General features: G+C 41.4%; 1 protein-coding gene and 1 long non-coding RNA gene across 3 annotated transcripts in view; one reads left to right on the top strand and one right to left on the bottom strand.

The window, feature by feature from the left end:
* The window catches only part of INPP5D (inositol polyphosphate-5-phosphatase D), a 73,989-nt gene that overhangs the window by 2,119 nt on the left and 45,061 nt on the right, over positions 1–26,809 (bottom strand). Inside the window, exons 10-26 of one of the 2 annotated variants that reach the window (XM_069975519.1) lie at positions 26,562–26,668; positions 24,030–24,132; positions 23,752–23,948; positions 23,539–23,656; positions 22,249–22,345; positions 21,101–21,239; positions 20,815–20,923; positions 18,000–18,088; positions 15,289–15,370; positions 10,376–10,465; positions 9,778–9,891; positions 9,200–9,279; positions 7,957–8,044; positions 3,137–3,289; positions 2,786–2,873; positions 2,208–2,282; positions 1,011–1,229 (exon numbers count right to left, since the gene is read on the bottom strand). In XM_069975519.1, coding sequence (XP_069831620.1) covers positions 1,011–1,229; positions 2,208–2,282; positions 2,786–2,873; positions 3,137–3,289; positions 7,957–8,044; positions 9,200–9,279; positions 9,778–9,891; positions 10,376–10,465; positions 15,289–15,370; positions 18,000–18,088; positions 20,815–20,923; positions 21,101–21,239; positions 22,249–22,345; positions 23,539–23,656; positions 23,752–23,948; positions 24,030–24,132; positions 26,562–26,668 — 1,948 coding nt within the window. The remainder of the gene's footprint in view (positions 1–1,010; positions 1,230–2,207; positions 2,283–2,785; positions 2,874–3,136; positions 3,290–7,956; positions 8,045–9,199; positions 9,280–9,777; positions 9,892–10,375; positions 10,466–15,288; positions 15,371–17,999; positions 18,089–20,814; positions 20,924–21,100; positions 21,240–22,248; positions 22,346–23,538; positions 23,657–23,751; positions 23,949–24,029; positions 24,133–26,561; positions 26,669–26,809) is intronic. The other variant, XM_069975520.1, reaches the window with a different exon arrangement.
* The window catches only part of LOC138795863 (uncharacterized), a 36,457-nt gene that overhangs the window by 4,577 nt on the left and 5,071 nt on the right, over positions 1–26,809 (top strand). Inside the window, exon 2 of the long non-coding RNA XR_011363677.1 lies at positions 3,177–3,321. This is a non-coding gene — a long non-coding RNA (uncharacterized lncRNA). The remainder of the gene's footprint in view (positions 1–3,176; positions 3,322–26,809) is intronic.

Below are 26,809 nucleotides of genomic sequence, written 5' to 3'. Positions count from 1 at the left end.
CTTTCCGCTCAAAGAAGGGAGAGGCTTAGCTATTTGAGCTTTACCAGTTACTGTCTCCTCTATCTACTGGTGTCACCTTTGGCTGTAATGCTATACTGTTCACTTTACAGCAGCCTTCTTATTGTCACATTTAAAACAGAAAGCTTCAGTTTTAGACCTAGTAGTGAAAATAGAAACTGAAAAATTTCAGAATTATTTTTAAATATAGATAGCAAAATTCTTTTAAAAAGTTAAACTTAAAACTCTTTTTAAACTACAGGTCATTTTCTGATGACATGTTCACTCTAAAGGGGTTGTCCCATCTAGACAGCCGCTTCTGTAGTTGAGGGCTCTCTGGAGATCTGTTAATTGCCAAAAGTGCATTACTGTGTAAAAGTATAACCTTTAGAAATAATAAGGGGTTTTATGAAGACCGACAAACTTGTACATCTTAACTTAGGCCCCACCCCCTTTCTTCTGGCCGAATTCACAAAGGTACACGTCTCAGTGAATCCGGCCGGGTGCCCGGACCTGTGCCGGGCGCACTAAATCACCAGCAGGTGTAGATTTGGATCATGATTTACGCCTGCCACGCCTTCTCCCCACCTTGCTGTGCCCCCCTGCTCGCCCATTGGGTGAGCTGGGGATACAGCAGGCGTACTCCAGGGAGAAGGGGCAGATCTGCCCCTTCTTCCTGGCATACACCCTTGCTTTGACGTTCATAAATGTCCCCCAATGAGTTTCATGTTCCAAAGGTCATGCGAATCTAGCCTGAAAGAAGCACTCCCCTTTTTTTTTTTATTTTATTTTTTCGGGTGAGTGGCACTAGGATGCCACACTCACTCACTCACCTGCTTTGTCCCTGTTGCAGCGTTCTTTGCCCCGCAGGAGGCTATGCTATTGCCGCTCTCTGACATGCTGCATCTTACTGCTGCTCTGGAGAGACCAGAAGTCACTGCTCTGTATGTTTCTCTATGGGATACTGATTCCAGCATCCCATAGAGAAAACCACATTTGTTAAAGGTACTTACATGGAATCCTGCTGACGAACAATCGAGGCTTTGTTGGTTACAAATTTCTGACTAGGTGCAGAAGAGCGAGCAGGGGGCGTGATCGGTGTGTCCCCACGACCCATCACTGGGGAACCTGGTTTACTTCGTTGCTCACTTCCTTTAAATCCCTGTGGGGTATTTGGAGGACTCTGTTTTACCTGGTTACCTAATGCCAGGGCTACTACATTATGGTCTGCACTGGAAACAAATAAAAATAAACATTGTAAGTAACAAGAAAAATATCTACCTATCAGAATAAAGCAATAACAGATAACCCTGTATATTAACATTCTAGTACACCGCAGTTTCTGTGGATATATTAGCCATAGCCATATTAGCCACATTAGCCATATTAGATATATTAGTTTTTATTTTATTGCTTTAAGCCCCCCCATTCCTGGCATATGGTAATTTTACTATTCGGTTGACTACCTGCATCATCAGAGATGTAAATGCTGGGCACTGTGAATATGTGAATAAGGGGTCATGAATCAGGTTCTAGAGCAGTCATGTCAAACTCTGGCCCGGGGGCCAAATCTGGCCCGTGATGCCATTATTTTTGGCCCGCCAGGCAATTCAGAGTTTTAATTACATCTGTCCCACCATGGCTACTATATAAGACACTATGGGGGTGGGCTGGCTACTATATAACACTATTGGGGAGGGCTGGATACTACATGACACTATTGGGGAGGGTTGGCTATTATATGAGATTGTTGGGGAGAACTGGTTACTATATGAGACTACAGCAGAGGGCTGGCTACTATATGATACTGTTGGGGAGGGCTGGCTACTATATGAGACTACTGCGGAGGGCTGGCAACTATATAAGAGACTATGAGGGAGGGCTGGCTACTATATGAGACTCTTGGGGAGTGCTGGCTACTATATGATATTATTGGGGAGGGCTGGCTACTATATGATACTATTGGGGAGGGCTGGCTACTATATAATACTATAGGGGAGGGCTAGCTACTATATGAGACTACTGCGGAGGGCTGGCTACTATATGAGATTACTGCGGAGGGCTGGCTGTGGATAATTATCAAGGTTCGCCCGCGACTTTGTCCAATTTTTGTCCAATATTTTGGCCCACTGTGTATTTGAGTTTGACACCCCTGTTCTAGAGAGTGTGAAAATGAGGCGGCATGAATCAGGTTTGGAATATAAGTATACCTCATTGATGCCTCTGGGGTGCACAGTGGAACTCCACGCACACGTGCCATTTTATCAGCAAGACCTTTACTACTCCTGCAAAACAGAACAGCGTAGATATTGTACTGTAGTACAGATGTAGTTATACAAAGAAACACTAATGCTGAGTTTTTATAGCAAAATCATCTTTATTAAACATACATCACATAAAACCCATTAAAAAGGCAAAACCATACTTTAAAAGATAGTGGCTGTCCTGGAGGATTTGACTAATGCCAACAAAATCACATTTACTACAGTCCCACAAACAAAAGTCATTGGACAGGCTATGCACATACAGACTGATTAGAATATAGGGTCTTAGTTATACAATCTAGCATCAAGTGCAAGTGCAAAGTGCCGCTATATTATCCAAAAAATTGCCACTAGACCCAAAACTGCCCTATACAAACATTATACCCCTCACATATGAATGAATATGAATATAACCTATTATCAGTATCTATAAACCTCCTCCAGGACGCCACCACTGGCATGACTAGCATCTTACTTAACTAGTCTGTGTTTAATATATGATACTGTAAGTAATTTAGGATTACCTGGATGATGACTCCCATTGCTGGCTGCACTGAGCTTTTATTTGTTGTTTTTGTGCTACAGTTTCGTCTTTCTCAATCTTCACGAAATCTAAGCACAGATAGTTACATAGTAAAAGTTTGTGGAGGTGCAAAACAGAACTGGATTACCTACATATCTGCCATGTTACCAATTTGGAATCACCTTGAACATTAGCAGCATATACATAAAACGTAGATAGGTCGTGTGTATTTTCATGGTAATATATTTGTATTATGCTCCCTTGGTTTTAAATATTGAGCTATAATTTTTCAATCATCCAGTATATAATAGGCAGCTGGTATTGCTCCATGCAGATGTTATACATGACTTACCATACAACTTCTCTCTCTGTTTCCCACTGGCTGCATGCAGAGAGATTTCCCCCTGGAAGTGACCTGTCTCCTCTCCGTGGTGCGTCAGAGGGGTGCAGAACGGGAATTGTTGCTGTTGCGGATCTTCCATGCGCAGAGCGATGCAGCCCTCACCTGAAGCAAGCAAGGAAAGAGTCAATAATATGGTAATTCTAATTTAAATTTAAAGGACTACCTTCTTTTTAAACACTGCTATGCCCGTTCACAGGTCGAGTGTGGTATTGCAGCTTTGCCCTAGTCACGTTAATAAAGCAAAGCTGCAATTTTGCAAACATCCATGGAAATGCGTGGGACTGTTTCAAAGAGAAAGCAGACATGTTTTATCAGTCTTGCAGAACACCTTTAAAGGGGTATTTCCATCTCAACAGGTTAACTAAATAGCACGGTCTGCTGTGTTATTTAGTCCAGTTAAAACAGCATATATGGTCCAAACTGCGTCACTAGGCAATTCCATTTAGCCCATTAAAATGAATGGAACCTGATGCTCTCTGCCACAGTATATGCCTCCATCCTCTTTTCAGCTGAGTGCCGGCAGGTACATGTGATGGTGGGACAAAACACACTGCGAGCCTAGCCTCAGCGAGTCTATGGAAACAGGACTGAGCAACATTTTCCTCCACCGAAATGAGTAACTAGATTTGTATGTGACCCTGGGGTGCAGTATAAAACTAAGGGTCCTATTACACAGAGCGATTTTTAACGATTAATGATAAACGATCGCAAACGAGATTCTTTATCGTTAACCTGAAATCGTTCACCATAATACACAGAAAGATGGTCGTTAGATATGATCGTTATTGCGATCGTTATTGCGGTCGTTTATTCCTTCTGATCTAAGGAAAACAATGGGCAATGTGCTATTACACTAAACGATTAGTGAAAAAATGCGGAATGACAGCGAACGATTAGCAAACGATTAACAATAATTTTAGGTTCAGATCAAAATCAACGATCAACGACATACGAACGATTTTTCGATCATTACCTGTAATTACACAGAACGATTATCGTTTAAATTCGAATGATATAACGATTTTTCGCACGATAATCGTCCCGTGTAATAGGGCCCTAAGTGAGCAAGTTTTCATAAGTTTCAGTGTTATGGCTTATCTGAGCAGTTCATCCCTTTATGGCAGCCAGGGATGTAACTACCACTGTAGCAGCCGTAGCGGCTGCTATGGGGCCTGCCACATCAGGGGGGCCTGTAGCATGCTCCTGCAATACACTGGTCCTATAGCAGAAGAACACTATCAGCAGGACAATTTACCATGACACAAGGGCTGTAAGTCATGGTTTGGTTCCAGGAACATGACAATAAGTTTTACTTGCTTCCCTGGTCTTCACAGTCAGCAGATCTTAATCCTATTTATAGGAAGAGGTTGGACAGGCTGGTCACAGCATGTTAGTACCCCCATCTAATGTGCAGCAACTGCAAGAAGCGATCCTGTTCACAATTTTAACACCTAAAGGAATCTATGCTACAATTGTTCCAGTTCTGAAAGCCAAAAGAGGTCCAACATGCTACTACATTGGTGTCTCTAAGTGGCCATTCAGTGTACTGTATATTAGCTGAACAAAATACATATGGGGACATTTATCATGGGCTTTGCACCAAGTCTTAGGTGAATAATTGGATTTTGGCCTTAGTTCTATTTATGAACCAGTATTCGATAGGCAAATATTTTTAGAGAATATTTAGTCTATTTAATTTGCTTGCTTTGAGTATTAACCCAAAAATTTGCTTTATCCAGGATTAGCAGCAAATTTACAATTTGCAACTTTTCAAAAAGCCGCACACACTGGTGTAGGCCTATGCCTGGTCAGTACCAGGTGAATATGTTTGCGCAATTTTTAGTGAATATTTTAGGAATATTCTATACACAAATTTATGAATAATTTGTTAAATTAGTCCTATTTTTCTGGGTAAAAAACAGGCAAATACTCTGCAGAAAAATTTCACCTTTTAGACTCAATTGTAGATGTCCGCCATTGTTTTCTTACAGTCTAGACCCATGCATGAAGACAGTGATGCTTAATAGTTCTCTGGTTACTATTAGTGTCTTACATTTCCTGTTAGGAAGCTGCAGATCTAATTAGGGTTCGTCAAGTCTGTTTAATCGCACATAGATCGGGCTTAGACAGTTCATGGCATCCAGATTCATTTTAATGGGAAGTGAGCGGATATTCCTCAACACACATGCTGTAATAGCCCATTCAATTGTGCACAACATTACACACGTCACAACAGACAACTGAGCGGCATCACCACATGTCCTCTGTCTGTATTTCAGTATCCAATATGTCATTCTCTCTTTTAACTTCGTCATCTTGAGTTTTCTTACAATTACTGTCTGAGGCCACTTTTATCCGTAAGAGTTGGTATCAACAATATCGCATGGCTATTGGGGAAGAAAGGTGTATGCCAGGGAGAAGAGGCAAATCTGCCAAGCCTTCCCGGCGTACACCTTGGATGCAGCATTCACAAATCTCCCCATTTTCTGGGTAAATTTTCCGCAGTTGTCTGTCTGTGTTCTGCAAAAAGTAATCTGCAATGCATCTGTATAGTAACGCGTGGAGTGCCTGATCACACTTGTCTATCTCACAATCTGATGGGCAATTCTGGGTTTGGTAAATACCAGGAGGGCATTGCCTGCCTGACTGCATTGTGCCAGTTGTGAAGCTTGGTAGAGGACGGATAATGCTTTGGGGATTGCCTAGATGAAGCTTCACCCCATTCCCCCTGCTTGTGTTTAAACTATGTTTTCTCTGAATCACTTCCAGAATGGCCGTTAAATGTAATACACGGACTGAATGAATTGGATTTACTATGAAAGAGGTACAGACCAGGTCCTGAAGAGCAGCTCTCTTTTCTAGCTTACTGATGCAGTGTCTATGCTCTTACTGGTCATATGGATAGGGGTTGTCTTCATGTGAAAAATCCTTTAAGTGTTTACTTGTGTAATAATAATGTCCCAGATAACGTGTATTGAAGTCATGAGAGCTGCACAAGGATAATGAGATCCATGTAGAAATGTGTGGGTGAGTCACAGATGAATTTGACAGGAAAAGAGGGAGATGCACTATAAATATACTAAGATGCCAAACAACTTGGGCTATTTTTAGGCAAATTAGGCAGAAAACATGGCAAGCATTAAAATATGACTGCTCTGCTAAGGAACATAATTTATCCACATATGCTCCTTATTCTTAATAGCAGATGGAAAATCGGATACTGGCAACTGCATGTGCTTTAGTGTCATTGAATATGCCATTGGAATTGTTTAGCAATGCTGTTATTACGCAGAGCTCTGTAATAAGACAATTAAACAGTCCAATAAAACCAGGTGTTTGACTTTTTTTCTCTTATCCTATTTAAGTTTCAAATAATTTTGGCATCTAAAGGGAACCTGTCACTGTGATGGAACTACTAAGATAAAGTCATTAATATGACATCCCAAAATAATTATACTAGTGGGTACAATTAAACCAACTTAACAGCACCCAAAGAGCCAAGTGGCAATCTATCACAATCTCCCCATACACATGCTCAGCCAAGTTTTCATGTGCTCAGAATAGGGGTGGGGGTTGTAAGCCAAGCCCCTATCAGACTCCTCTGATGGCTGCCTATCTACTTGAAAACAAAAGTATAGGACACTTTGAAGGAGGTTTCCACAGTGAACAGAGAAAACTCCATTCACTGTGTAGTGTGGTTGCCGAACAGCTGATCAACGCAAGTGACAAGTGTCTATTTGGCCCACATAATCTCTTTAAATTTAACATGCCTTATCCTTTATCAGTCAATGGAGCTTCCCTACTCAGAAAAATGGTTGCCCAGTTCCACAAAAATCAACAGGTTCAGTCAAAACATCTCTTATGTGTATGGGGGCTTTAGTTGGTGATGTTTAACCTGTTGAGCTGTTGCAAAGCTACAATTACCAGTATGCCATGCTGGGAATTATAGTTTGGCAACAGTTGGAGAGCCACAAATTGGAGATTGCTCTTCCAAAGGCCTGTTACATGGAGTGATTATCCGCCAAATCAGGCAGATATCGCCCCGTGTAATAGAGCCAGCAATCAACTGACGAATGAGCAAATACTCACTTCCTGTAAATCCATATCTCAGAAGTAAGCCACCTAAGACGTGGAGGGGACATGCATATATCCCAATCGTGGTGTTCAATAGCTGCACAATATTGAATTATTGGTGACGTCTTGCAGCTGTTGGGCAATGCGGATATACACCCGCCCATTCACATCTTAGTTTATTTCCATAAGTGAACACCAAGAAGCAGAAGGCTTCAGCCATCTTCTTCTCCCCCAAACAACTCCTTAAAGGTTAGGATCATCTGAGGAATAAAGCTAAGACTATATTACAGTCACTTACTGTCATAACTAAGTGTCCATGTTATAATGGAGCTTAAACTAGTGGAGCAATGTGTTTGTTAGTCTGATTGTGGGGGCAGCATTACATACCATGAATGCATTGTCCTGGCTCACAATTTTTGTCTATATATATATATAGATAAGGTGCTTTGTGGCACTTTACCTACAAGACATTGTTAACTATAATAACTATGACAGTGCTTTTGGCTATGGTATCTTCAAATAACATAATTGAAAATTATTTATTTTTACATTTACAAATATTTAAGTGGATAGTTTGCCTCTAATCCCCCAAACTCTTCTGAGTTTTAGGTTTATTCTTAGCACAATCACTAATACATGGGTGTTAATGCAGAAAAGGCATCACTATGGCAGGTCTACAATATACATTTACTAACCGTATGACTCATCGGTGTCTGAAGACTTGATACAGATCAGCAGGTGCTGGTCCAGGAGGTACTCCAGTTCTGAGATGATCGGTGTTAGCTGTAAGGTAATGTATAGAGACGAAAAAGTAGGAAAAAACACAGGAAGATATGCTGGAAAATTGATAGGTGGTGTGATGGGCATGAAAGACAAGAAATGGACAAAGGAGGACAATATGTTATTATGAAGTCAAGGTTGTCCAAATAAGAAACCCAAAGCTAAGGAGGCATAGGAGATCTGACACATGCTAATGTAAGGCAGAAAGACAAAAAATAAAAAATAAAATGTATTATATGTCTTATATATGTAAAGGCATAGTTACCTTTTACATGTTCTTAGAATTATTTTAAAAGGGTATTCCTGTCCTAAGTATTCATGGCCTATTCCTAGGATATGTTATAAATGTCTGATAGACACCCACACCTATTTATAAGAACAAGGCCCCCAGCCCTATCCACCTGCTTGTGGTGGCTGGGACACTGTTTTACATGGTTTCAGTAAAAGCAACATAAACAGCACAGCACAACAAACTGTATTGTATTGCTATACTGTATATGCAACTCCCATTAACATCAATTAACAGCCTGCTCAGCTCTTTTCCATACCCCTGCAGGTTCCGTGTCCTTGAGATAGGTGTAGTTCACAGACGTGGGACCTACATCTAGAGGACATTAATGGTTAGGGTGGGTTCTCACTACGGAATCCACACAGATAAGTTCCGGCGGATTCCGTCGCTTGTACCCGCTTGCGGCGGTGTGCATCTCCGCCCGTGCCATAGACTTCATTCTATGGCCGGCCCGATTCCGCTGTTCGTCTATGCATAGAATGGTTTCAATGGCACAGGTGGAGATGCACGGGGACAAGCGACGGAATCCGCTGGAACTTATTTGCGTGGATTCCGTAGTGTGAGTCCACCCTAATTGTGAATAGGAAATAAAGGTTTGAGATGGGAATACCCCTTTAGGCTGTCACTGTACTGCACTGGTAACTTTTTTTTTTTAATCTAGTTAATTACCTGGAGTATACAACACAATAAACATAGTGCAAACTGTACAGAATAGTAGAGAAATACTGGGCAATTAAATTATGGATTGCAACATTTACAGTCTGTTTAAATATATGGTGAATTCCCATTGGTTGTCATGAATACTTGACAAGAACTGCACTAACACATACATGATGGTGGGAGAAGTGTGAACCATACAAATAAATCACCTTTGGTAGAACTCCAAACCTAACAACTAATGTGCCGCTGTCTCCTTCCTGATCTTCAGCCTCTGAGCTCTTCACCATATCTGTAAGTCAGGAATTAGAGACCTTTGGTTATTCAGGTGCACAGAGAAGAATGGAACCATAATGAACCCCCTATACACCATAGGGGGCATGTATGAAAAGGTGTAAATGCCTTTTTTAGGCACAGATGGGGTATATCGGCGTAAAAATATTTGCAAATGTTATTTTTGCGAATAATTTTTCACATCTGCCCCATCTGCGCCGCCTTAGCCAGTGGGGAGGAGAGGGGGCATTACGGGGGGGGGGGGGGGGGGGCTGGGGGGCATCTGCACGCAGAGGGGGCGCAGCCTCTGTATAGTAGGCACAGGACAGGACGGATTCACTTAGAGGCGCAATCCAGCGGGGTAATTGGGGGCGAGGCCTAATCTAAGACCGGCGTACTCATACTTCATATACGCCCCCCATAATGTCTATATATTGCAAACAAGAACAAATTAACTACTATTAACTACTAGCTTAGAAACAAATGCTAAAAGGATTTTTTAAATAGATAAACTTACTTTCTAAACAGGATGAGTGGAATTCTATGTAGAACTTGGTGTGACTCTTAGTGTGTAACGTCGCCTTGCAGTTGAGCAACTCGATATATCCTTGCACATCGGAATCCCCTGGGTCTGAGAAGGAAGTGAAAATGAAAAAAATACTGCCATTGTAAGTGCTACACTGTTATTAATACAGTATACACTAGAATTTTTTTAATGGTTAAAGGGATTATCCAGCACTAGAAAAACTTCTCCAGTTTAGGGGGGGGGTTTGCAATTTATTTCCTTTGAAGTGAATGGAGCTTAATTGCAAACTACACCGGAACTACAGACAAGAGCTGTCATGCTGTCTCTGGAAGAAAGTGACCATTTTCTAATGCTTGATTTAACCCCCTTTAAGCCAGTCATTCAGGTACCAGTACAGTTATGCAATGTGATAGTCCTACTTTCAGGTCTATTTGTGCCTGTGTCATAACTCTACATTGACACCTAGATTTACTGTATCTATTGGTCATGACATGCGTAGCCTCCATCTGCACTGCACTCATATGAAATGAATTTATGTACAATAAAAATTTAGCACACTGACTTTCAAAAGCTATAAAAGTTATCTTACTGTTTTTTGAGACGAACTGGGATGTTACACCAACTTGGAACGTAGCAAATACGGGCGAGTGATCGCTGGTGGTTATATCCTCTGTGCATCCTTCAGACAAAAACATAGGAACAAAAGTTATTAAAACACAAATTTACCAAACAGCTCGGCTCCTTACATCAAGTCTAACTTCTGGCTTTATACATTTTGTGCAAACAAACAAATTAATGGTGCAGTCTTATGAGATAATTAAAGATATATTCTAGTCCCCATTGTTAGAGTACAGACATGAAAAAAAATTTTTTGGGAAAACAAAATGGTGGACGAACGCTAGAATTACTAGCAACAAGGTATTTATTGTGGTGATTTAAACTATTTACAGTGAAGATTCCCAGACAGGTAACCGGGATATACAAAAGGAAGGGAAAAACAGGTATGGTGCAAACAGGTCTGCCTATTTCGCCCTGCCTCAAAAACTAAGGAGCCGCTAGGATAGGGCGTCCCCCTTACCCAGCGGAGCCAAGTCCCTGCACTAAGGTGGAGCTATTCCCACCTGTTCAGGTCGTGTGAATGGTGAGGTTTCAGCAAATAATCTAAGTATTAGATCTATTATTGCTCTACTGGGTCGGTGATGGAACCGTTAGTGTGCACTGTGCGGTCATTGGTAATTGTCAATGAGTCAATTTAAGCTTCATATCCAACATGTCATCCGACGCGTTTCCCCCAACAGAGATAGCGGTCTTCTGGGTTCATCAGGGATGATCTTGTATAAAAGGAGCCCGGTCAAGGGTCACACAGTCATGGATGGAGCGTAATCTCATATGCAGAGTATAGGAAGTTCCTTTAGATACTGTAGATACTGTAATTAGTATGGTCGTGTAGATGTATTCGGGCTCCTAGATAGAGCCTAGTCACTTAATGATAATCATGCAGTGGAGCGATTACACAATGGTAAATACTTGTGGGTCATGCAATGGAGCAGTCACGGGATGGTAACTATTTATATATCTGGGTGTTATAGCCCAGTGTAGCATGGATCATGTTAGTGGGGTTATGGAGCCACACCTGTTCTTTCAGTCGTGTAGGAGACAACACTGGGTGCTGGCATCCGGTGATAGCCCGGGATAAGATGGTGTCCCTAAGGACACCATCTTATCCCGGGCTATCACCGGATGCCAGCACCCAGTGTTGTCTCCTACACGACTGAAAGAACAGGTGTGGCTCCATAACCCCACTAACATGATCCATGCTACACTGGGCTATAACACCCAGATATATAAATAGTTACCATCCCGTGACTGCTCCATTGCATGACCCACAAGTATTTACCATTGTGTAATCGCTCCACTGCATGATTATCATTAAGTGACTAGGCTCTATCTAGGAGCCCGAATACATCTACACGACCATACTAATTACAGTATCTACAGTATCTAAAGGAACTTCCTATACTCTGCATATGAGATTACGCTCCATCCATGACTGTGTGACCCTTGACCGGGCTCCTTTTATACAAGATCATCCCTGATGAACCCAGAAGACCGCTATCTCTGTTGGGGGAAACGCGTCGGATGACATGTTGGATATGAAGCTTAAATTGACTCATTGACAATTACCAATGACCGCACAGTGCACACTAACGGTTCCATCACCGACCCAGTAGAGCAATAATAGATCTAATACTTAGATTATTTGCTGAAACCTCACCATTCACACGACCTGAACAGGTGGGAATAGCTCCACCTTAGTGCAGGGACTTGGCTCCGCTGGGTAAGGGGGACGCCCTATCCTAGCGGCTCCTAAGTTTTTGAGGCAGGGCGAAATAGGCAGACCTGTTTGCACCATACCTGTTTTTCCCTTCCTTTTGTATATCCCGGTTACCTGTCTGGGAATCTTCACTGTAAATAGTTTAAATCACCACAATAAATACCTTGTTGCTAGTAATTCTAGCGTTCGTCCACCATTTTGTTTTCCAAAAATTTTTTTTTTTTCATGTTTATACATTTTGTGACCATACTTCTATTTGACTGTAATGTTTTATTACATTTTGGAACCTATAGAGTCCTTTTAATATACACATTTAGACCATGTTTACATGGCGTAAGACTCCGGCCTGTGACCCGACCGGAGTCACAATGTAGGTTCAGTAGTAATCAAGGCCCTTGTTGAAAATCGGCTACAACGGCCGTGATTACTACTGAACTTATAGTGTGTGAACATAGCTTTAGCCTATGTGTGCACAACATTTTTGGGGGCAAAAATATGGCCGTATTTTGATAATTACGTCCGCAAAGTTACGGCCTACATTATCAAAATACGGATGTATGTTCGCCAAGAAAATTGTTGTGTGAACATAGCTTAAGGGTTCATTCATACATCTGTGTGAAATTTTTTTGGCAGAAATCAATAGTCCAGGTGATTTTAAGAAACTTTGTAATTGGGTTTATTAGCCTAAAAATTATTTTTTATCATGAAAAAGCAGTTTGACGCTCTCACCCTGTCATTGTTCTCCTATGGAGAGAGGGAAATAAAACACCAAACAGGACAACAAAGAGTTAATCTACAAATACATCACCGGATATCTCTTTTGACAGTCAGCACTGACCTCTCTGACCTCTGAATATGCTGTCACCCACCTCTGTGTTGTGTAATCCTGTGTTCTCAGCTGTCTGCTGCCAACTAACTCCCTCCTCCCTCCTCCCCCCTCCCCTCTCCATAGAAAAGACAGGCTTGTGTCTAATGCAACAAGTCACAATTTCCTGATTTTTTGCAGTGGATGACAGAAAGGAGAGGAGGGGGGGGGAACCTGGGAAAAGTCTTTTTAAATGCAGATAATGGCATATTTGCCTAATAAACCCAATTACAAAGTTTTTGAAATTCGCCTGGACTATTGATTTCTGCAAAAAAATTTCACGACAGTGACTCTAACCTCTTAAGGATGGAGCCAATTTTCGTTTTTGCGTTTTCGTTTTTTCCTCCTTGTGTTTAAAAGGCCATAGCACTTGCATTTTTCCACCTAGAAACCCACATGAGCCCTTATTTTTTGCGTCACTAATTGTACTTTGCAATGACAGGCTGAATTTTTGCATAAAGTACACTGCGAAACCAGGAAAAATTCAATGTGTGGTAAAATTGAACAAAAAAACACATTTCTTTTATTTGGGGGGTATTTGTTTTTACGCTATTCGCCCTGGGGTAAAACTGACTTGTTATGCATGTTCCTCAAGTCGTTACGATTACAACAATATATAACATGTATAACTTTTCTTTTATCTGATGGCTTGTAAAAAATTCAAACCATTGTTAACAAATATATGTTTCTTAAAATTGCTCCATTCCCATACTTATAGCGCTTTTATCCTTTGCTCTATGGGGCTGTATGAGGTGTCATTTTTTGCGCCATGTTGTGTTCTTTCTATCGGTACCTTGATTGCGCATATATGACTTTTTGATCACTTTTTATTACATTTTTCTGGATTTGATGCGACCAAAAATGCGCAATGTTGCACTTTGGGATTTTTTTGCGCTTACGCCGTTTACCGTGCGAGATCAGGAATGTGATTAATTAATAGTTTGGGCGATTATGCACGTGGAGATACCAAACATGTTTATTTATTTATTTACTTTTATTTAAAACCTGGGAAAAGGGGGGTGATTCAAACTTTTATTAGGGGAGGGGGCTTTTTATTGATAACAACACTTTTTTTTTTTACATTTATACTAGAAGCCCCCCTGGGGGACTTCTATTATAAGTATACTGATCTCTCATTGAGATCTTTGCTGTATACTTATACAGCAAAGATCAATGAGATCGGCACTCGTTTGCTTTCGGCTGCTGCAGCCGAAAGCTTTCGAGTGCCGAGCCGGAATCAGCGCCAGACCCCCAGTGGAGACCACGGCCGGAGCAGGATGTGTGGATTGCTCCTCTGGGACAACGTCTCAGAGGAGCGATCCACCCCACTAGACACCAGGGAACTTTGATAGCTGCATCCTATTACTGAATTAGCGGGCACGGCGATCAGACCGTGCCCGCTAATAGCCGCAGTACCGGGCTACACGTGGCACCCGGGATCACGGCGGGGTCACCGCGCGGCCCCGCTCTGAACACCTCTTGCGGACGCATGACGTATCGGTACGTCATGCGTCCTTAAGAGGTTAAAGGAGGAGGAGTTAAGAATACATTTAAAGGGGTTATCCAGTGCTACAAAAACATGGCCACTTTCTTTCAGAGACAACACGACTCTTGTCTCCAGTTCAGGTGCGGTTTGCAATTAGGCTCCATTCACTTCAATGGAACTGAGCAGTAAAACCCCACCCAAGTTGGAGGCAAGAGTGGGGCTCTCTCTGAAAGGAAGTGGCCATGTTTTTGTAGCGGTAGATAACCCCTTTAAATAGTTTGTATTTCAGTTTTTCACACAGATGGTGTTTTCTTTTTAATACAAAAAGAATATAATATAATACTAGTACTATAAGTACTCTTTGTAGCCCAACAAAGTGAATGAGGGGAATTTATCTCGACTGGAGTACCTATATATCAGTTACCCATACACCCATGCCCCACACATGCACATGCAGCAGTCTCTCGCCATGATTTACGCCTGGCTGCAGGTATAAATCAGGCACAGGAGTGGGCCATGCCTCTTTGTGTCTTGCCGCACCCACCTGCCAGCTTATCAGTTGAGCAGGGTCTACGTAGCCAAAAATTGCACATCTCTGTAACTCGTTGTTGACGTATCCCAGGTGTTGGTGATAGTAGGCTTTTACGTTTTTTCAATAAATATCTTTTTTTGTTTGTTTGTTTTCTTTAAATAACATTGACATTTTTGTAGATAAAAGGTGCAGTCAGATCTACATGTATAATTCATTCCAATGCAGGCAGGTGGCGCCATTCAACAATGAACGTGTACTTCTTATATAAAAATATAAGTACTTACCATATGATTGACATAAAACATGCATCTGAGGATATGATTTCCATAGCACCCTGTCACACCAAGACGGTAAATTGTACTTTATCTGAAAAAATAAAATACACATGAGAATGATACCATGTATATCGAAAATACAGCAGTTACAGCTCAGTCTTCTTCCTCTTCCTCTCTGTCGGGGGCTCTCCACACTGTAAGGTTGAGGACCTTTAGGTCATGCGATCAGGTCCTTATCCCTTTTCTCTCTCTGTGCAGGTCCTGCTCCGTCTCCTTCTGTGTCTTCTGATGTTCAGTTCTTACCCTGCACTATGGAAAACCGGGCCCCTCTCTCTCTTTGGGCCCCTAGAGATGCTGTGGGCCCCGGCACTTGCCAAGGTTAGCCTTGTGCTGATGCCGGCCCTGCCCAAACACCACTCCTCAGTGGCTTTGACATCCATCTTATAGGCATGACTTGAAGTGTACATCCGGAACCCCTGTGATAGTCTAAAAAATTATGAGACCCCTGAGATACTGTTGGTACTATAGAATATGACAAAATGTTCCCAACTAGTCTTCCTAACAGTCTAGTATATCCCATAGACTCTGCGGTCTGTGCAGGAATTCAATAAACCGTATACTGCATGCGGTTTCACAATTCACATAGGAAATAGTAGGGAAAATGGCTTAGGTCTCCCAGGACTCTATGGGAGAAATTTATCAAGGGCTTTGCGCCTATTTTTTTTGGTGAATAATTTGATTTTTCACCCATTTTTGGTCTAAATTCAATTTATGAACCAGTATTCGATGGGTGAATATTGTTTACATGTGATTTATTTTTAATCTGCCTGTTTTGAGTATTCACCCAAAAGTTCCCATAATCCGGGATTAGCGCCCAATTTATAATTTGCAAATTTTTAAAAAATCGCACAAACCGGTGCTGGCCTACGTCTAGTCTGTACCAGGTGAATCGGTTTGCGCAATTTTTGGCATTTTGCAACTTTGTGCAAATTTTTACTTAGATACATTCACTATGGCAGTGCCACATTTTAATGAACAAAATTTTAATGGAACAAAATACACACCAATCCCCATAAGAATAGTTGCACACATCAGACTCCTTAGTAAATGTCCCCCTATGTGTTTTCTTAATATATTGACACAACATGTACTGTGTCTCAGCCCCATTAAAGTAAAGAGGCTTATAAGGGGTACTTTGGTGAAAATCTTTTTCTTTCATATCAACTGGTTTCAGAAAGTTATATAGATTTGTAATTTACTTCCATTTGAAAATATCAAGTCTTTCCATACTTTTTAGCTGCTGTATGTCCTGCAGGAAGTGGTGTATTCTTTTCAGTCTGACACAGTGCTCTCTGTTGCCATCTGTGTCAGAGACAGGAACTGTCCAGAGCAGAAGCAAATCCCTATAGAAAACCTCTTCTGCTCTGGACAGTTCGGGGGAGATTTATCAAAGGGTGTAAAATTTAGACTGGTGCAAACTGGGCTCGGCAACCAATCACAGCTCCCCTATCATGTTACCAGAGCTGAAAGCTGAGTTGTAATTGGTTGTGTGGGCAATTTGCACCAGTCTAAATTTTACAACCTTTGATAAATCTCAGCCTTCGTGTCTCAGACAGAGGTGGTAGCAGAGAGAATTTTGGCAGACTGAAAAGAATACACCACTTCCTGCAGGACATACAGCAGCTGATAAGTACTGGAAGACATCAGATTTTTACATAGAAGTACATTACAAAGAAGTAAAAGTACATTACATAGAAGTAAAAACTGACACGGACGTGTGAAGGGGGCCTCAAAGTGTCAGTCTAATTATACACACCCACATGCTCTCCATAGTTTAGCATGAACAGATGCAGCCCAGACCAAACTGTAGGGTTGCCAAAGTAAGTTCTGTGCATGAGCCCTATGAATAAGAATAGGGTTTATGCACAGAACTTGCCTCAGCAACCCAACCGCCCCGAGTGAGTCGTGTCTCTCCATGCTGAACTGTGGTGTGCACATGGGCCTGCATGATTGGGCTGACCCTTTAATATCATCTCATACACCACCATATAATTGCAAATAAAGTTTATTTATTGAATGATGACTAGTTCAGCAGTTTGTGTATCAGATGTCATGAGAGCCTTTTTTTCTATTGGTCCTGTAAATGTTCATGTACTCACCTTTCCAGTCGCCTACCGCTTCCATGCCATTGTTATTCTGGTCCCAACAATAACATGTCAACACAGGTGACCACTGCAGTCTGTGACTGTCTGCGGTGGTTGTGTGTTAATACACCACATTATCACTGGAGCTGGATAAACAGAGGCTTTTTATATAAGATAATGTAATCTAAAGAATTGGAGGTAATCTGCAGCCCCAGTGAGACATTTTACTGCGGAGCTTTTGCAGATATATTTATTTACGCGTTGAAATCAGTTGGAAAAACTGACAATCTGAGACATTGAAAATCAGTGACAAATCTAAGACATTAAGCAACAAATACAGTTCTAAGAATCTGCAGCACATGTCAACTTCTGTATGAAGAAAATCAGCAGCGTGTGAATGAGATATCTACAATCACATACACTAGCTACTGTCTTCCACTGTGGATTTTACCTGTGCAAGTCTACAGATAAAATCCGCCATGTGGATTTAGTTTAGTGACCATCAAAACAGAGAGCTATAGTAACAATCGTCTTCTTTATAAATATAACTATTACTATGTGACTATTACTACTTACTCCTGTTGCTTTCTGCTTGGTGTAACAGTAACGTTCTCGTGTTCCTCGCTCATAGCGGTATGTTGGAGGAAATGTGATCTCTTCTTCATCTGCAGGAAGAGATATTTATCATGTATGTACAGATTGTGACTATGTATATAACATAATTTAGGATTAGAGATGAGCGAACCTCGAGCATGCTCGAGTCCATCCGAACCCGAACTTTTGGCATTTGATTAGCGGTGGCTGCTGAAGTTGGATAAAGCCCTAAGGCTATGTGGAAATCATGGATATAGTCATTGGCTGTATCCATGTTTTCCAGACAACCTTAGAGCTTTATCCAACTTCAGCAGCCCCAGCTAATCAAATGCCGATCGTTCGGGTTCGGATGGACTTGAACCCGAACCCGGTTCGCTCATCTCTACTTAGGATGCTATTACATGTGTGCTAGTGGCTGCCGGCAGCCATCGTGATTTACCATCTTTATTACTATTCCAACTTTCATCCACCTATCCCTTCACTGTCTATGGGGCTCGCCGCATCTATATGAGCTTCTTAGTAGTTATGATCATACAAGCCACTACCACTCCATTACAAGGCTCATACAGGGACTACTATTCTCTTGCTCAGTGGGGGTCACAGAAATTTATCTCTCATAGATTACACATTTATTATCTATCCTGTGAATGGGTGATAAATAATATAAATAGATCAACATAGCAACATTTCTTCATGTTTACCTCTGCCAGAGTGGATAAATCCCTGATAAACAAGTCCAGTGTGTACATTTTATATCAGTTCTGCAGCCTCTCTTACCTATATGATTCTTAATATAGCCCCCTATATGATCACTATAATATACTGTATGTATAATAATATCTATATAATATAGGACCCTATAATATAGGATCTTTGGTGTAAGAAAGCAATCTCTTTATTGAATTTTAATACTGTCACAAACAATAAGTAAATGTAGATGTCCAAAAAATATAGAAAATATATGCATATGTCCTACAATATATTAGTACACTGCTGTATATTACTGTATGTTATTGTAGTAATATAACAGAGGCATTAGCCTGGAGTCAGCACTTAGAGTGAATTTTCATATTTATCAGCCTTCTTGCACTTGCATGTCAAATGCATCTAAAGAAGTACATAAGGTAAGACGCCAACCACATGGAGATTTCTCCACCACATAACACAGCTGAAGTGATCCTACTGAATTCCAATGTCACACCAGTCATCCTCCCTTAGCAGGCAGCAGGCGTGACATGTCACTTGGTATAACAACACAAACCCCCTCTGCCTTGTGATCAGTAGGGTTTCAGCTCACACATCCTTTAGCTGTGCTGTCTGTAATATGGCCATATGAAAGGTGAATGTATGCTTTAAAGGGACACCTCCATCTGTAAACAATAGAAGTGCTGACACGGCATCTGTATTGGGAGATCTGGTGCAAGTCAAGTCAAATCAGATTTGAGCAGATTAGTTCATACTTTGATTTCTCTGGTTGTTTTGGTTGTGATCGTTCTGTACCATGCTAATTTGTAAATAAAAATTTTAAAAAATAAAAAAATCACATTTGAGCACAGATGAGCGTTCAGGGGACGGGGAGTGGAAATTTACACTTAATGGCACTTTCAAGACACTTCCAATGTAATCTTAAAAATAAAGAAAAAACATTTTAGGTGCCGTAGAGTTTTGATTGGTTGGGTCTGAAATGTCCAAAGTTTTTTAAAGTGACAAGTACACTTGAAGCTGCATAAGAAAAACTTGTAAAAGTGTTTATTAGAATCAATGATAATTTTTTTTCTCAAAATACATGCAATGTAGACAAAGGTGTCCATAATTTTTAAGGGGACTCTGTCACTAGGTTTATGCCAGATCGGTGTATTACTTACATTAATTTGTTCAGCAGTTCTCCTAATATGCAGGAGAATAGGATTCTTGCCGTACCACTTCCTCGTCATCTAGCTGCTGATTGACAGTTGACTGCCTATACACAGCATGGATAGATAACTGCCAATCAGCAGCTGGTGGGCGGAGTTTTCTGCTTCTCATAAGTAATGAGGACTGCTGGGCTCATGCACCTAATGGAGAGGGCTACTTATTGTCCATGTTATTCAGAAAGATATCTCTTGATGAGCCACACAGAATAATGTAAGTGGTGCATCTTTCTGTTCAGCTTCTCTGTCACTAGTGTATGCTACTCTTAAATAGGACAACACAAACCCACTGACAGAGTCTCTTTAAGGGTAGCTTCACACACATCGTATCACAGCGGATTTTATGCTGCGGATCCGCCGCGGCAGATTTGATCTAAATTACTGAACACAGTTTCAAATTTGCACCATCAAATCTGCTGCAGATCTGCTGCGGATCCTGTGCGTGTGAACAGACCCTAAGGATATGTTCACATAATGTATGAGACCGTCCGTTCCGTGACTCGGCTGGGTCACGGAACAGCCGGTCTCTGAAAAGATCATCCCGGCCGATACTGCAGTACCGGCTGGGTGATCTTTAGCCCCGCAGAGTTCTGATGTGGGCGCATCTGTGTGCGCCCGCATCAGAACCCTCCACAGCACACTATGGAGCGTATGGGCGGAGGGCGGATGGTTTTCTGTGGCCACTATTTAATTAATAGTGGCCGCAGAAAACTGACATGTCAGTTGTTTGTGGCGCCGTGAGAGATCCCGTCCGGAGCGTATACTATGTGTATACACTCCGGTCGGGATTCCTAGGCAGCAATGACACGTATATTCCGTAAAAATCACGGGTTTTACGAAAATATACGGTGTGTGAACATAGCCTAAAGCTGTAACTGAGTACTTACTGAAGTGGAGGAAGACTTGACTTTCCTTGCGTTCCATATTTAACTGGTCGTAGGCCAGAAGTTCATAGTATTGCTGAAGCTTGATCTTGTGAACAATGTTTTCTGCTTCCTATTGTAGGAACAATTTAGTTATAAATTAGGTATTAAATATTAGGTATATAAAAATTCTTTTAAGTATACAGTATAAAATACAACATTATAATACAGCCTGCAGACTAATAGAATGATTCCAGAATGCAGAGCTGGATATGTGGGGCAGACTTGGCTGCCATTAACTACTGCTTACACTGTTTGGCAGCTGAACGCGATAGTTAAGATCGCCAAGCCAAAAAAGATGAGTAAATCGATGTGAGATGTTGAAAGGGCTCAGCTTCTTGTCACCCAAGACCAGGAAACGCAGTATGTTAAAGTAATTCTGCTTCCTCCTAATTGAGAGAAAACAACAGATGGACGGATTATCATAGCTGTCTCTCCACTGATAACATGGAAGACTCCGTAAAATGTGAAATACACACAGTAGTAGGTCAAAAGCTATAAAATACAGAGTGCAAATAGGATTTATTACTAAAGCCCCTATTACATGGGGCAATTCAGAGGAGCAAACAAGCCCAACCTGTCAGGTCAGTGCTTGCTCGCTCCTTGTTCCCCGTTTGATGCCGCTGCTATTGGGCTGCTAGATCGCTAGATTGTCCGGGCAGCCCATAGAAGATAGCAGCGGTCTGCTGCTGCTGCTCCTCTTGCACGGAAGCGTCGGCAGCATATCGCTGCTATTGGGATTGTTGAGCTTTCAACATGTTAAAGGTGACGATCAGCTGACATCGTGTACATCTGCTGATTATTGTCTTCTATTACACAAGACAATTATCGTCCGCAACGACCGATATCGGCCGAATATGGCTGATGATCGCTTTGTGTAATAGGGGCTTTAGACAGGCAACGCTACATTACAGCACCTAACACCCCATCATAACACTGAGTTAGTAGATGCAATTGCACCCATGGTGTGCTATGAGTACTCAGCAAAGCACTCTAAAAGTCTAGGGGATAGGTCCCTCTTTCTCTTGCCCCCTTCTTGGCATGTCAACTATCCAGTATCTGGGTTCAGTTGTGACAATAAATTGTTCCCAGATCTAAAGAATGACTTTTCTAGCGGCAGGATCACTTTAATGACCATTATTCAGTGTATACAGTTTAGCAGTACCCTATGTCTCAACAGAGACTACTATAATGTTGCCCATTGATCTTGTTAGGCTCAACTTCTGTAGGTGCGGCTTTTATAGCCTCCTATTTATATAACTGCATTTGACGTAACTAGCTCAGATTGCTTTACAATACTAAAGAGGACTTCTTGCTCTATTAGCAGAAAACGGAGGATAAATATGTTAACATAAGTCACAGTTACCTAGTATGGATATTAAAGAAGCAATATAGTACCTGAGTTTCTTTTCACTCCCTGAAGTAAGGTGACTGTTAATGAAACCAAATGATGTCCCATTGAACATAAATGAGGCACCGACCGCTCCTTTGTTACCTATGTACAAGAATACGTGGTCAATGTAATGTTAATAATGGACACACAGCTGTACCTATGGATAACCTGAAGGTCCTAGGCCACTATGCTATATATGTAATAGGCTGTACAGTAACCATGTACAGTACTTGTTATAATAATGGACTTGTTATGTGGCAGATAGTCACTAACTGCTACTGCACCCCCAATGTAACACCACAGGGGTCTTACCTCATCCTTGTGTGGACAGGTTGCTGCTCTCTTTGCCCCTGCACTTTCAATGTTTGGCTTAGAGGGGCCTAATGCACATCCCTTAAGCACATTCTAAGACTCCTAACACTGACTTGTAGGGGACACCATCTTTTCAAGGTGGTACGAGAGCTATTGTTCATATCCTTCCTAGAATTCCCAGTGGAAGAGGAAGTCTCCACACATCTTTATGGTACTCTCCTCAAGGAGAATAAAGTTGTTCTGTGATCCTGTTTTCCTGTGTTAATTTTCTGGTCCCCATTCTCTGCTTGATCCCTTTTGTACTGCACCATCTCTTCTGTTGCAAACCCAGATTGCTGACCAAGAACCCATGCCTCCTGCCTCAACCCTGTTGCCTGCTGCCTCATCCTAGTGTATCCTGCTGACCTTAATGTGCTTGACCCAAAATACTGACTACGCCTTCTTACCTGACTCCCTGTTGTCACACAATAGGTACCTTCTATTTCGCTGGGTCAGCTGCTACCAACACCATTTTTAGATCACACAATTTTTTACCAGACTGCAAGTAAACGCATTAATCCACTTATGCCGGAAGATGATTTTAGGTCTGGGCCTAAAGAAACGATCAGCCAGTGATCGTTGCATTGGCTAATCATCGTCTCTTTTACACAGAGCGATAAACGGCCGATTATCACTTAATGTAATAGGGCCCTTACTTGTCAAGTTAGTTAGAAAACCCCTTTAAGCTATTGTGCATAAGCAGAGAAAATAAACCGCTTTCAGAATTTTCTGGAAACGGCTTATCTCCAACGAGAACAAAATGTTGAAATCCAACTGCACCACTTCTATTCCTCCCACATCTACTGTCAGGGGAGAATCAGAACACCTTCATACACATTAAATAGTTTTTTAGTCCCACTAAATCAGCCTTTCATGCTGGCCTTTAGCACACTGGATATGGCAGCCTACATACACTACACAAACATATTGTGCCCTTTTCTTACCCAGTGTATTGGCAATTCCTGTCTTCACGCTGTTTGTGCAAATGTGGCTGATTCGGTGAGCATGTTCTTGCTTTGCCAGGATAACAATTCGTATGTTCCAGAGTGTTTGGATTGTAATCTGAGTTAAAATGATAAGATATTATATCATATTATTTGTAATATATCCTATGCAGTCAGGACATTAGTAAAAAGTTAAATTGGTGAAATAGTTACCAATTTGTATTCAGCATTGGTGATCTCACTTAGAGAGCGAAGCAATATTTCCACCCACTCTTTTTCATTCAGAGGATCTTCCTGTGTCCCAATGACATAAATATCATGTTCTATGTAATCAGCCGTCTCGTCGCGTGTCTTCCCTTGCCCTTTGCAAAGGAACCAGGAGGTAATTTTCTTTGGTGGGGGAGCGTCTCCTGTTACAACAAGTGCCACAACAGGTAAGTATTGGCCCTATGTACAGCTGATCCAGAACCTAGATAAACATAAGAACTGACCCATATTCCACGACCCTGTGAAGATACTCAGCATGTCCGGCTCTAGCTGATCTGAATGTTTGTTCTTCATCTGCTGGAGAAGCTGACAGAATCCTTCCCGTTTCTATGACAGTAGAAAGGTAAATTGAGTTACCATACGATATACTGTACAAAGTACAGGCAGTGTCATACCCAGAATGATGCCAATTTATCCACTTATGTAATCCATTCTTGCAAGCCAAGAAAACTCCAACATGGTTTTATGTAAAATAAAAGCCTCATTTGCCATTGAGTTAACCCCTTTGCCCTGTATGCATTTTGGACCTTCATGACCACTTACATTTTTTCAGGCACAAATATAAGGAATATTGACATTTAAAGGTGTTGGCCACGTTATAGTAAAATTGTTCAGTATACAGTATTAGGCCATGTTCACATGGTGTATGAGACTGGCCGTTCCGTGACCCGGCCAGGTCACAGAACAGCCGGTTTCTGCAAAGATCATCCCAGCCGGTACTGCAGTACCGACCGGATGATCCTTCCGGCCGTAGTGTTCTGATGCATCAGAACTCATAGCACACAATGAAGCAAGCGGGCGGACCCGCTTGCTTCATTTTGTGAACTGACAGGGTTTCCTACAGCCGCAATTCACTGAATTGCAGCCGCAGAAAACTGACATGTCAGTTCTATGCAGCGCCGCTTAGGATCCCAGCCAGAGCGTGTACTATGTGTATACGCTATGGCCAGGATACCATAAAGGAACATGCAGGGTGTTTTGGCGTGCAAATTATGGCCGGTGTACTCACTGTATATACTGGCAGCAGCTCCCTGTGTACCTTGCAGTGCTCATGTCAGGCACCAGGCAGTCTGGGGTATGTGTCCTGGTCTGTATGTATCCTGTCTATAAGACAGCCAATTATGGAGGAGCATGTGACAATGCACATCCCCTGGTGTCCTCAACTGAGCCTGTATATGTCTATGGAGGACACGGAGGGATGGGCATAGTCACATGCTCCTCCATGATTTACCATCTTATGGAGGAGAGGAGTCTGATTATAGCTCTATGAGGTACACATAAGGCTGCCAGTTACTAATACTCTACACTGAACTATTTAACTATAAAGTGACCAACCCCTTTGTATACAAAACTGTAAAAAAAAACTGTTGAAACTTTGCTTTTTTGACTAATCAGTGTTAAAACCCTAAAATTATTTTTTATATACAGTATGGGGTATTCTCCCATGTGGCCGCAATTCTAGACCACCGTAAAAACACAGTAAAGTCCTTTAATGGCTGCTGTTAAAAGGTGCATTAGCAGTCATTACTGTGTTTAATTGACACCGCTGCACATTTATCATATAAGAACATACACCAAGTATCTATAAAATAAAAAGAACTGACAGCCGAAGTGAATAACATTGTCAAGTCTGTCAATTGGTGCAATATATTACGCAGCAAGTGAACAGTCAGTTTCCGAAGTTCACATGTTAGAAGCAGGAAAAATGGGTTATAGCAAAGATCTGAGAGACTGGGTCACAGCAGCCTTAAAATGGCCAGCCAGGTAGTTCCTGCTAGGATAGCTCATCCCAGGAAGAAACGGCCCTCCAGCTGTTGCAAAACTACAATTCCTATCATGCTTGGACAGCCAAAGCTTTAGCTATCCAGGCATGATGGGAATTGTAGTTTTGCAAGAGCTGGAGGGCCACAGTTTAACGCCTGTGCTTTAGAGGTTTAGTGGAGTCCATGCTTTAAAAGGTTTGCTCTCTTTTGAAAGTGTGACGGGGGATTTGTATAAAATTAGGCAGGTAGTATTAATCTTATCGCTTAGGCTGGGTCCACACTAAGTTTTTCCTATCCGTTTGACGTATACGTTTTATGGAAAAAACGGATGCAATTGTGTGCCATCCGTTTGGATCCGTTTTTCCGTTGATTTCCATCATATTAAAAACAAAAAGGATGCGTTTTTTTTTAAACGTACACAAAAATAGTGTTGCCTACGTTTTTCTGTCTGTTAAAAGTAACCAAATAAAAACGGATACGTTGAACGGATAGGAAAAATGTAGTGTGAACCCAGCTTAACTGGTATATAAAAAGGTGTCTGGGTTGTAGTTCTAGTTGATAACATGCTTGATCGAATATATCTGAGGAAATCAGAGATGGAAAAAGGATTAAGAAGAGTAAACAGTAACTGGAGTAGCAGCAGAGTGTAATAGGAGATGCGGTGCACAATGCAGACTGGAATTCCTATTAGGAAATAGATGAAGAATAAACAGATAACTATGTAAGAGGACTAGATGTAACTTGATACCTATGCGCCCCAGTGCCAAACTTGTGATACTATCCTGCATCATATATAAAACTGATCTGCCTGTATAAGGGACTTTTTTTGACACCCTCAGATACCAAGGTCAAGGGTTAGAGATACCCAAACCTCTGCATCACCCAGTAGTAATGTTCTTGTGCATTACCGCCTTAAAGAGGTGAACATTTCTATTCATACTAATATAAAGTAGATCTTTGAAGTGATGCTTTGTACTCAAGATATTTTCCTACCTTGGAATCAGCAAAAACATATTCTTTACGTTGTATCTTCTCCTTTTCCGTTTCCAGAACAATTATTAATTTATTTGGTAACTTCTGGGACTTGATCAGTTGTAGAACTAGGGATAAGCAAAAACGAGAGCAGAAATAAACCCCAATGTGTAAATGAACAATTTTCATTATAATGGCAGATAATGAATGCTTTCCTCATCATCTACATAATAAGAGATGAGTGTTTGGCATGTATCACTTTGGCATAT

Source organism: Dendropsophus ebraccatus, chromosome 6, assembly GCF_027789765.1.
Source record: "Dendropsophus ebraccatus isolate aDenEbr1 chromosome 6, aDenEbr1.pat, whole genome shotgun sequence".
NCBI classification, from domain to species: domain Eukaryota; kingdom Metazoa; phylum Chordata; class Amphibia; order Anura; family Hylidae; genus Dendropsophus; species Dendropsophus ebraccatus.
This window is presented reverse-complemented; position numbering and strand designations above follow the sequence as displayed.